Source organism: Mustela lutreola, chromosome 11, assembly GCF_030435805.1.
Source record: "Mustela lutreola isolate mMusLut2 chromosome 11, mMusLut2.pri, whole genome shotgun sequence".
Lineage (NCBI taxonomy): Eukaryota > Metazoa > Chordata > Mammalia > Carnivora > Mustelidae > Mustela > Mustela lutreola.
The window spans coordinates 13,948,320-13,960,525 of record NC_081300.1 but is presented as its reverse complement, the minus strand read 5'-3'; the positions used below and the strand labels follow the sequence as shown (position 1 = coordinate 13,960,525).

Here is a 12,206-nt window from a genome sequence, read left to right as displayed (position 1 = left end):
ATACCAGAATTTAGAGTTTATTAGCAAGGAACAACATCATGATTTCAGATTTTGCATTGCATCTAACCTTTAAGAAACTACCACTTCTCCAGTTTTAATGTAGAATTAAAATATATATTCTTATCAGGAAAGGCTATTAAAATGCTCCCTTTTTTAATTACATGTCTCTGTGGGGCCAGATTTTCTTAAAAACTTCAACTGAAGCAATGTATCATATCAGTGGAATGCAGAGCAGAGAATCTACCTGTCCTCTTTTAAGTCAGACATTAAAGTGATTTGCAGCAAAATATAAAGCACCATTCTCACCAATTTTTTTGTCTTATAAAGTTATTTTCAAAGATCTTTTATTTATTTGACAGACAGAGATCACAAGTAGGCAGAGAGGCAGGCTGGGTGAGGGGGAAGGCAGGCTCCCTGCAGAGCAGAGAACCTGATGCGGGGCTCTATTTCAGGACCCAGGGATCATGACCTGAGCCCAAGGCAGAGGCTTTAACTCACTGAGCCACTCAGGCGCCCCATATAAGGTTATTTTCATTAAAATGTTTACATGTTGCTAACCTTAAATGACTTTACTGTTGCTTTTAAATTTCTTAGTGTAATTTCTAATGTGATAAATGTCGGTAGATATTACCTACCCAAATAAAAGCAGTTTGCAGTGCTCATTAATTTTTAAGTGACTAAAGGAATCCTTCCACCAAAAAGATGAGGACCTTTAGACCGTTAGGCTCTTTTAGGTATCTTCCCATAGGTCCAGGGCTTAGAGTAGGTAGAGGAATGAAGTGACATCATCGTTATTTTAACAACTGTAATTTAAAGGAGGACTTGACAAACTACAGTCTGTAGACCAAATCTAGTCCATAGGCTGTTTTTGTAAATAAAATTTTATCAGAACACATACCCATTTGTTTATGTATTGTCTGTGTCTGCTTTCATACTGTAACAGCAGAGTTGAGTAGTAGCAACAGAGACCTCACAGCCCCCAAAGCCAAAAGCATGTACCATCTGGCCTTTTACAGAGTTTGTTGGCCCTTGCCTTAAATGGTCAGTTTTGTAAGATTGTTCTTAAAAATGATATAAAAAATGGAATTGTATGATAATGCATGAGCCATTTATGTCACACTATTAACCTCATATTCTTTGGTGAAGAGTGAGAAACCAAGATGACTTGGTTGTCTTTTTTAAAAGTAAAATTTCTTATTTTTTTAATTCAGAAAAATATAAAGAAGAAAAGACTAGTCCATAGTTTCACTTCCAATAATATTTCTTTTTATTTCATTAAAAATAAGTTTTCATATGGTATAAAAAAGAACAAAATGAAAATCAAAGACTGCTTCTGTGGCCTACCTAGTCATTCTCTCCAAAGATATCCATATGCTGTTAATAGTTTTTTTTTTTTTTTTTTTTTTTTTTTTTTAAAGATTTTATTTATTTATTTGACAGAGAAATCACAAGTAGATGGAGAGGCAGACAGAGAGAGAGAGAGGGAAGCAGGCTCCCTGCGGAGCAGAGAGCCCGATGCGGGACTCGATCCCAGGACCCTGAGATCATGACCTGAGCCGAAGGCAGCGGCTTAACCCACTGAGCCACCCAGGCGCCCTGTTAATAGTTTTTAATCAGTTCTTGGAGAAAATAAAAATTTATGCATATTCCAGTTTGCATTTTTATATTTGAATTTTTCTTACCCAAAATTAATCATACTATATATATAATACTCTATATCCCTGACGGTAGACACTATTGGTAGGTTCTTGTACGGGTAACTTGTATTTTTAAATTTCTATTCTGTCAATACCTCCACATTTTGCTTCTTTCAGCATTTGCATTCTTTTATTTTGACAGTGTTAAATTGGCTCCGACCCAGACTGCACAGATTTATACTCCTATTATCAGTTCACTGGAGTTCCTATTTTCACATACCTTCTCCAGGAGCTGTACATGATGAAATTTTTTAAATATTTTTCCATCTCATAGGAGAAAACTGATATCTTGGTGTTGTGATAAATCATGTAGATAGATATACATGAGTCAGTTTTGAGCATCCTTTTATTTACTGTTCCAAGCAGAGATGAACATCACATGCATGAAGGGGATAAATAAGCTGTTCTACACTGCCCCAGATATTAGAATGTTAAGCGGTATTAGACTTAATGTTTCCTCTATGGATATTCCTTTGCCTTATATCCCACCTCAGCTGCTAACAGTAAAATCTCAGCGTGGTCATGGCTTAAATGGAGTAACGCCTCCTGACTTGTCCTTTGGGTTCCCTATGGCATACTGAAGCTAACTGCCGTACTTGACCTCAGCCCGGACCAATGTGAAGCAAATACCCAGCTGAAGTTCACTTATCTCCATCCTGCTGCAGAGGCTGATACCAATCCAGAAGCCCTTTTAAGATCTCCAAGATAGTGTTTGGGCAGTTTTTATCCTAAAGGATAAGTAAATAAGGCTGTACTAAAATACATATTCACCAAGCTAAATGTGATCAAAATTTGGTAAAATTACATATATTTTAGTTTCTAGGAAGTCAAACCAAAAACTAGGCCATTTAGGGGCACCTGGGTGGCTCAGTGGGTTAAAGCCTCTGCCTTCAGCTCAGGTCATGATCTCAGGATCCTGGGATCGAGCGCCACATCGGGCTCTCTGCTCAGTAGGGAGCCTGCTCCCCTTCTTCTCTGCCTGCCTCTCTGCCTACTTGTGATCTCTGTCTGTCAAATAAATAAATAAAATCTTAAAAAAAAAATAGGTCATTTAAAGATGACTGTTAGACCTTGCTCTGCATACTAAAATTACACTGTAAATTTATGAAAATGGTCACATCCTCTATCTTTATTGTATTCTAACCATTAGATGTGAAAAGGACCTAAACAAGTTTAGATTTGAAGAATTTTATAAACTGATCAAATTATAATAATGATCCAGAGAAAGGAAGTAAGGGCAAGAATTTATATAATGATAGCTTTTTATTTTATCTTCAGCCATTAGTTAGACTAAAACATTCATTGTTGTTGTTTTTTTTTTTAATTTCATTTCTTTTCAGTGTTCCAGAGTTCACTGGGCTAAAACATTCTTTAACAAACAAAAGAAAAAACTGTGTGAAATTAAGATATAGCAGTAGTTTCACACAAAAAAATGTGTGAAATTAAGATGCAGCTACTTATATTAAAGAGTAGCATCTGAGATTAGCAATGCAGTTCTTTGAAGTATTTTTAAAGTTTGCTCTCATATTTTATCATCCTGTTTTTTTCTTAGTTCTTCAAAATTAGGAACACCAGGATTTTAGAATGCTTCCACACTCCTACCCAAGACAAATGTTTTTGATTAACGGAGAGATATTTGTAATCTCTCCTGTTATTAAAACTCTGAAAGCTCCTCTCTGAGTTAAAGACAGGTATTAATAGCAGAGTCATTTTCCATTTAATGCAGTGTTGACTTTGTTCATTTGCCAAAAGTGCCTGCTACTGTGTGCTGTAGGATTTGAAGGATTTGCACATATTTAGTAGATAGAAAAACATGTTAGAAGATGATACCAAATTCAAGGTAGATGTTATCTTTAGGGAGGGTGGAGGAAGAGGGAGAGGGTGAAGAGAATCAGACAAGCTGTATCTGTAAGGTCTTAGGTCTTTGGGAAATGAAGACCAAAAAACAGCAAAATATGAATGTATTTAATCTGGGTGTAGAATATGTGGATGTCCATCTTATTTTCTGTGCTTTTCTGCTGCTAGCATAAAATAAATAGTAAAAACGTGTTTTTGTTTACTTTCAGAAAGAAATACGTAGCTCCTTGGTTCTCTCAATGTTGCAACAAATGTTAATGGAAGATAAGGCAGATTTAGTAAGAGAAGCTGTGATCAAAAGCCTCGGTATCATTATGGGATACATTGATGATCCAGACAAATATCAACAGGTATGTTTTTCAGAATGAACCCCATTTATTCCATTATAAAATTCCAAATAAGTTAATATTCCAAATCTCTGATTCAGCTACTCAGTAATACATAGTAGGAATGGTAGGTATGTCAGCTTATGGCTGCCTTGTTTTACTTCTTCAGTTCAGAAGAAAGAGTGCTAGGATTCATTTACAATCTCCACCATAGTATTGTGGCAGGAAATTGGCAACATGCATGCCATGTTTACCACCTTTTCTCTTTGGTTTTCGCATCAATGGATACGTGACATTTTCTTCCAAGAAAATAGGAATGATAGGATTATGGATGGCTTGCTTTCTTGCTTAAATGTTTTCTAAATGTACTGCAGTGTATACTTACTGTGTTTTTATTGAGGAGCTTTTTTTTTGGAAGTTTATTCTTTTAAAAATCTTAATTTTACCTGTTTCTTTTTGGCAGGGTTTTGAATTGTTGCTGTCAGCTTTGGGTGATCCCTCAGAAAGAGTAGTTAGTGCAACACATCAAGTATTTTTACCGGCTTATGCTGCCTGGACTACAGAACTTGGAAATTTACAGTCTCATCTTATACCTACATTGCTGAACAAGATAGAAAAACTTCTCAGGGTAAATGCTTTCTTTATGTATACAGTTTACAGAAATTAAAAGGTTTGTTCTAAATCATCTTGAAAGAATGCTGGAGAGCAAAGACAGAAAATACCACTTGGCTGAACATTCTGATAATTTACCAGTTAAAGATTTTTATTGGAGTGGAGCCAAGAGAGATTTGAGGAAGTTCTGCTTTGCGAAAGCCAGGTGAAAAAAGAAATGAAGTAGCACCTTTGTGGAACTCACTTGTACATTATTGAGAAAGCTAGCTCTGCCTTGTCTCTTCTGAAGATTTAAAGATTTTGGGTAATGTATCAGCTCCAGTTCCCGGAATGCAGAGCTAACTCAAATACTAGTCTCTAAAGCTTTCTTACATGTTGTCAAATGCTTTAACTGTGTTTCCCTCACCGCAGTAGTTCATTAAACACTTTTTTTAACCGAGTAAAAGAAAGGAAGAAAAGTTGAAAAAAAGATAGTAACTTCTTGATTTAATTTTTATACTAGAGGTCCCTTTTAGGGTCTAGAAGAAAAACTAATGTTTCTTTAATGGCTCTTACGTGCATTTGAGTAAATACCTTATAAATAAAACATTATTATTTCATTCTTACAAGTCTTTGAATTTTATTTTGGTTTTGGCGTGGAAACTGAGCATTTAGGGAACCTGCCCAAGGTCTTATAGCCGTTAAATGACAGGTTTGGGTCACTGATAACAAACTCTTAACCATTCTACCCCCAGATTTTAAAGAATCTATAAGGCTCTTGCCTTGTAACTACTCTGTAGACAGTCTTAGATGTATCCACACATATTTATTTAATTTTTAAAAATTGAGCTGTTTTTTCTATAAATTTAAAAAGGGTATTAAAAAACTATGGATAACTAGACTGAAGTATATCTTTTTGTGAAACCTAGGAAATTTTTTAAAGCACTTTTTTTAATGTTTGCATTCCTTCTACCTGGAAATTATCCATACCTTTGTTTTTCTTTTTCCATTTCATAACATGGTTAATTCCATTTTGCTGTTAAACATATCTGTAGTATTCAGCATAGGTAATTCTTCCATGAAGAGATTAACTAATTTAGAAGTTGATAGTATGTAACTCATGTGTCCGGTATTTCTGACACAGTTGTTATTTTACAGCATAGTAATGACATCTCAAGTGGATTTGAATAGCAGTAAACACTTTTGTCTCTAATGATTCTATTTTCTACTTTAACATTTGGTTTCTGTGCTCCATACTGATCCTTTTACTCTTTTTTTTTCTTTCTGTTTTCTCTTTCTTTTGTTTCCTTTTGAAGTTTTTTCTCCTACATTTCATCTGTGCTTTGAATTATTTTAAAATGCTTTCAGTGCTGGCAAATATAGACACCAAATCTGTAAAAGATTGGAAGTCGAAGGAAAGTAGCAAGCACTGCTGCTGGTTTAACCGTTTAACATTTAAAATGATTCATGGGGCTCACTTTAATTTCTTTATTCCGACTTATAAAATTTCAAAGGATAAGATCCTCTTAAAAGAAAAAAATCCCCATAAAAGAAGTTTCATACAAATGGAAATGACTGATGTCCACCGTAAAGTGTTCCATATAAAAAATTATATTACTTTTATAGTGACTTAGTGCTTCTTCACATTTTCATGTACTTAGAGAAATTAAGAAAAATAAAGAAATTAAGAAAAGATGCATGGACATCTCCGTTAGGTGCTATGCTATGAGTCTACCATACAAATCTTTAAATGTTTTATTCATAGCCACAGAAAGGAAGAGCATTATAAATACCTAATTTCAGAAAACTAAAACTAGCTTCCACCTCCTTATGTTTCAGGAAGGAGAGCACGGGCTGGATGAACATAAGCTCCACATGTATCTTTCTGCTTTGCAGTCCTTGATCCCATCTCTCTTTGCATTAGTGCTACAGAATGCACCTTTCTCCAGCAAAGCCAAGCTTCATGGTGAAGTGCCACAGATAGAAGGTACTGAACTTAAATTATGAAAGGAAGATGTAGAACATGAGCAGCTTAGCTTCCCAAAGAATTGTTTTTATTTAAACTTCTAAAAATCACTTTATATGACAGCATGATTATTAAAATACATGTGTGGAATCTCGTGGTTATAGATTGTGTGATAGCTAAGTTAAACTGTGGCTTCATCTTTTATGAAAAAACCTCATGGTATTATTTTATAATATTTGTACTTTTATTCCAATCCTAACCTATAGTCTTTCTATAACCTTTTTTCCAGTGGCCGAAGTAAGTTTTCTTTCATTAATAGAGCTGAATCAATGAAAAGATCACTGAACAGTTACTAGTGCCACTTTATGAAGCTTATCATCTCCACTTTCTTTATATTTTTTTCTGCCCCATCTGTTTCATCTTACTTTCACTAGGGGAAGGTAAATTTAATTACTCTTTTCTCCTTGTCCTTGATAGAAATATAAGCATTTGTAGCAGATTCTTTTTTTTTCTCCAAAGAAGGAATATATCTTAGTTTCAGAAATTGTGACATTCATAGCAAAAGCCCGTCTCCTCTCAGTGACCACCTAACTAGTAAGTGACCTTTGATCCATGGCACTTAGTAACCCCACTGCACCCAACCCCCAGGATAAAAAGTGGCTATAGACCAGCTATTACTTTGTAGGAGATACCTTTGCAACATCTTCAGATTTATGAAATTGTCCATGTCTCTGACTGGCTTCTGATAGACAAAAGAATAACACTGAGAACATAAACAGACACTTAATGATTTTAAGAATTGCAGTTTTCATGTAAACTGGGGGCTACCTTTAATCTTTGGGATATGAAGCTATGTCCCAAGAATACACGAATCATTGAATGTCTGTTTTACTGGAAAAATTGAGAATGGATGGAGTAGAGTTAATTTAACATTTCAAAATATTATTGAGGAGAAGGAAAATTCAGACTTTTAAGAAAGGTCTTCCTAAAGCATTCACAGCCGTCTGCTTTGGGTTCTACCCCTTCATGTATTAAGGTTCCTTGTCTGCCTAGGGGCTTTCCTACTTCTAATTCTATCTTTCTTTTTCTGTCTTGCCATATTGGTTTGCTAAGGCTGCAGTAACAAAATACCACAAACTGAAATTTATTGTCTTGCAGTTCTAAAAGCTAGAGGTTTCAGATCAATTTGTCAGCAGGGTTGGTTCCTTCTGATGGCTCTGAGGAAGAAGTTGGTCCATGCCTCTCTCCTTGCTTCTGATGGTTTGCTGGCAGTCTTGGTCATTCTTTTGCGTATAGATGCCATCACCCTGATCTCTGCCTTCATTTCCATGCTTCAATGCTTCCTTCCTCCATGCTTCCTCTGTGTGTGTCTGTCTCTATGTCCAGATTCTCCCCTTTTATAAGATCAGTCATATTGGACTAAAGGCCCCCTGACTCCAGTATGACTTTATCTTATCTAATTATATCTGCAACAATACTATTTCCAAATAAGGTCATATTCTGAGATTCTAGGGATTAGAACTTCATAGGAATTTTTTGGGGGTCAGGGGGATACATACATAGTTCAACCTATAATATTTGCTATCATCCTTTCCTTCATGTATTTAACAAATGACTCTTGAATGTTTCCTTTTGCCAGCCAGGTGCTGGAGAGTAGATGAAAATGGTCAAAATAGGGCGCCTGGGTGGCTCAGTGGGTTGAGCCGCTGCCTTCGGCTCAGGTCATGATCTCAGGGTCCTGGGATCAAGTCCCGCATCGGGCTCTCTGCTCAGCGGGGAGCCTGCTTCCTCCTCTCTCTCTGCCTGCCTCTCTGCCTACTTGTGATCTCTCTCTGTCAAATAAATAAATAAAATCTTTAAAAAAAAAAAAAGGAAAAAGAAAATGGTCAAAACAAGTGCTTTAACATCCTGAACATATTTCTTCTATCATTTATGTGAACTTTGCTTGTGATTATGTCTTCAGACCAAAAGTAATCTTTTCTTTTTAACCCACACAGATATTTTTCTTACCAGTTTACTCTACAGCATTAGCTAATCTTTATGTCAGGCACTATCTTAAACACTTTGGATCATTCATGAATAAAATAGACATAACTTTCTGCCATCATTGAACTTATATTCTAGTGAGAGGAAAACATACTAAAGAGTCCTAACAACTGTTAGGTTGCTGGATAATTGTGTTTATTTTATTGATAATAAAATGCTGGTATTTTGCCAGCCTATTAAAATGCCATTCTGGGGACCTTTCTATATTGTTATAAATTAGATACTCATATTTTAAAATGTTCTCTTAAACAGAATCATGTTGGGCGCCTAGATGGCTCAGTGGGTTAAGCCTCTGCCTTTGGCTCAGGTCATGATCTCAGGGTCCTGGGATGGAGTCCCGCATAGGTCCCTCTGCTCAGCTGGGGGCCTGCTTCCCTTCCTCTCTCTCGCCTGCCTCTCTGCCTACTTGTGATCTCTCTCTGTCAAATAAATAAATAAAATCTTAAAAAAAAAAAAAAAAAAGAATCCTGTTTTGAGACTCTTGAACCATTCTGACTACTTACCTATAATAACTGAGTTATTCAAGTAATTGCTTATTTCTTGACATTATTTTGCTTCTATTAGACCTACCTTTAAATCTTTTTTAGACCTCACTCTCCCTATAATTAATTTTGATGTATCTATTTTACTTTAAACTGTTCGATTGGGGCGCCTGGGTGGCTCAGTAGTTAAGAGTCTGCCTTCGGCTCCGATCATGATTCCAGGGTCTTGGGATCAAGCCCCGCAACTGGCTCCCTGCTTGGCGAGGAGCCTGCTTCTCCCTCTCCCTCTGCCTACCCCTCTGCCTACCCCTCTACCTACCTGTGCTCTCTCTCTTTCTGTCAAGTAAATAAATAAATTAAACTGTTCAATTATTTTTCAATAATTTGTTAGTGTTTTTGAAGAAATAACATTAATTCTATCATAGTATAGCAGATTGTTACAAATATGATATAATCCTGTTTGAAATTGTATCAGATATGCTTTGACATGATATATTTCTATATGAAGTACAAATATCCCTCACAATTCATATTTGTATGACTCATGGGTTGAGATACAGTGAGAATTCCAGCAGAAACTCCAGATAGTGAGAAATACCATATTACCCAAACTCATGTATTTGTTGGTTGGTATATTAGGATAACAAATAGGAGAGTCCAGGGGCACCTGGGTAGCTCAGTGGGTTAAGCCTCTGCCTTCAGCTCAGGTCATGCTCTCACAGTCCTGGGATCGAGCCCCGCATTGGGCTCTCTGCTCAGTGGGGAGCCTGCTTCCACCCCACCCCCACCTGGTGCTCTGCCTGCTTGTGATCTCTCTCTCTCTCTCTCTGTCAAATAAATAAATAAAATCTTTGGGGAAAAGAAAAACAAAAACAACAAATAGGAGAGTCTGGCTAGCAAAGGATGACCTTTATCTGATCTGAACTTAACATATTGTTAAAAGCCTTGGGCAGCATAAAAAGATAATATCATCTTAATTTTGTCTTTGAGCCTTTTAAAAAATTATGTGTATTTCATGTTTTCTTAAGTTTACTAATAATTATTAATCCATTAATATGTTTGAGACAATTCTGTATATTTGTGTCTTTTTAGGATATTAGTCACTATACAGGAGTTTCTAACAGTGAATGAGGTGTTGGCATGCATTATTCATTTAATAGCCATCAAAAAGTGTTCTCTTAATAACTTGGGATCTATTAGGATCTGTAAGATCATAAATTTTATTGATATGTTTACAAATTTAAAATATGTTGGTTATAGCTTCATGTTTTATTTACATAATTTTATAAGTTCTTCCGTTTTCCCCCCAAATTTTTAACGTATATTCTTGGGAGCCTCCCTGGTTATAATATTTATAGTATATTTTGCCTTATCTTTCTGGTCACTGGTTTTTATACTTTATATTAAGCTAATATTTCTCAAACTATGGAAATTTTTTAAATTAAGTATTTAATATTAGAGATTAAATATGTAAGAAACCTGTTCGGCTCAAGCTTTAATGTATTTTATGTCACTATTCTCTGGTATTCATTATTTCCCCAGTATTAATCTATTAGTTGCTTACTGCCTGAAGGAATCATATTTGTCATATTTACTATTTCATAGTTATAAACAATCTGGTAGATTTAACAAGTATTTCTGGTTTTTTTTAATTGAATTCAATTTTGTCCGACATCTTTGGGCCAATTTTAATTTAACCTAAATGAAATTTTAATCTTCATTAGCAAACTATGTCATTATAGTATTTGCTTATTAACTATTTAGTTTCATAAAATCTTAATTTTTGAGATTTGTTTAACTCATTCACATGTGACAAGAATTTGTTTCATTTTTTTTCCTTTAAAAATGTAAAGTTTTTATGGACATTGGGAAGGGTTTTTGCTATGGTGAGTGCTGTAAAGTGTATAAACCTGGCGATTCACAGGTACCCCTGGGGCTAATAATACATTATATGTTTATTAAAAAAAAAAAAATTATTAAAAAAATAAAAATAAGATAATCAAACAAAAAAAGATAAAGTTTATAATAAGGTAATTAAATATCAGGAGGCAGAATCTTAGTTTCCTTTGGACAGAACAGTTCATTTCACAAATGGCCATTTTCACATGATTTATTTTGTTTTTATTATTTATAGTGACTAGGTTCCCTCGGCCTATGTCGCCTCTTCAAGATGTATCTACAATAATCGGAAGTCGTGAGCAATTGGCAGTGCTACTACAACTTTATGATTACCAGCTGGAACACGAGGGGACAACAGGCTGGGAGACTTTACTATGGGTTGTCAATCAGTTGTAAGTTCCTGCCTCCCTTTTCATTTCATACACCTCTGTCAGTTGAATGGAAGATAGCTCACTGTGTTTAGCCTTGGCACTGAGGGACAAAATATTAAAAATATAACTTAACATAATTGGCATTATCTGTGATAAACTTCTTTCAGAGAGGAGATTTATACTACTGGATATATAGTTATTTTCTATGCAAATGGTGCTGCTGAACTGTGTCAGAATGACCTATCTGCTGCCTTGTTGTTGTTAATAGGGGTGATGGATTTTAAACTACATCCAGATTCTCATTGTTGAAGCTAAAATGGATGCCACGTTAGCCAAGCTTTTATGTGAAGCATCAAATCCAGTAATTTATGTCTCAACTTCATAGTTAGAACGCTACCATTAAGGTTCCTATATTTTATGGCAAGCAGTAAAAATATAGAAGCAGTTTATAGAACAGAATATAAGCTTAAAACCCTCCAAAGCATCTCAGACTACTCCTTTGATTTGCAAGTTTGCTGACTATGAAAAGCAAATCAGTGGGTGCCTGGATGGCTCAGTTAGGTCTGGATCTCAGCCTTAGGTCTTGATCTCAGGGCTGTGAGTTCAAGCCCCGTGTTGGGCTCCATGCTGGGCATAGGAAAAAAAAAAGAAAACAAAAGCAAAACAAGAGGTTTTTAGATTTGCATTGTTTCAGAAATTAGCAAGGAAACAGAAATTTATATGTATCCCCTGCCTATTTTTCTTTCCTTTCACATTTAGGTTGCCACAACTTATAGAAATAGTTGGCAAAATTAATGTTACTTCAACTGCCTGTGTCCATGAATTCTCCAGATTTTTCTGGCGCCTTTGCCGGACATTTGGCAAAATTTTTACAAACACTAAGGTAAAAACTTGTATTCCATGTTTTCTTATGTGCAAGAGATACAGAAATGTAATGTGTTAATTAATGCTGTAACAGAGTAAATAAAAGC

At 35.4% G+C, this 12,206-nt stretch overlaps 1 protein-coding gene across 8 annotated transcripts in view; it reads left to right on the top strand.

Moving 5' to 3' along the window:
• The window catches only part of RELCH (RAB11 binding and LisH domain, coiled-coil and HEAT repeat containing), a 105,804-nt gene that overhangs the window by 57,496 nt on the left and 36,102 nt on the right, over positions 1-12,206 (top strand). For all 8 annotated transcript variants that reach the window (XR_009346104.1, XM_059140566.1, XM_059140567.1 and 5 more), the window contains 5 exons: positions 3,764-3,904; positions 4,344-4,508; positions 6,311-6,458; positions 11,100-11,256; positions 11,995-12,118. Coding sequence is in view for 7 of the 8 variants with exons in the window: in XM_059140566.1 (XP_058996549.1) it covers positions 3,764-3,904; positions 4,344-4,508; positions 6,311-6,458; positions 11,100-11,256; positions 11,995-12,118 (735 nt within the window). In the remaining variant the exon portion in view is untranslated. The remainder of the gene's footprint in view (positions 1-3,763; positions 3,905-4,343; positions 4,509-6,310; positions 6,459-11,099; positions 11,257-11,994; positions 12,119-12,206) is intronic.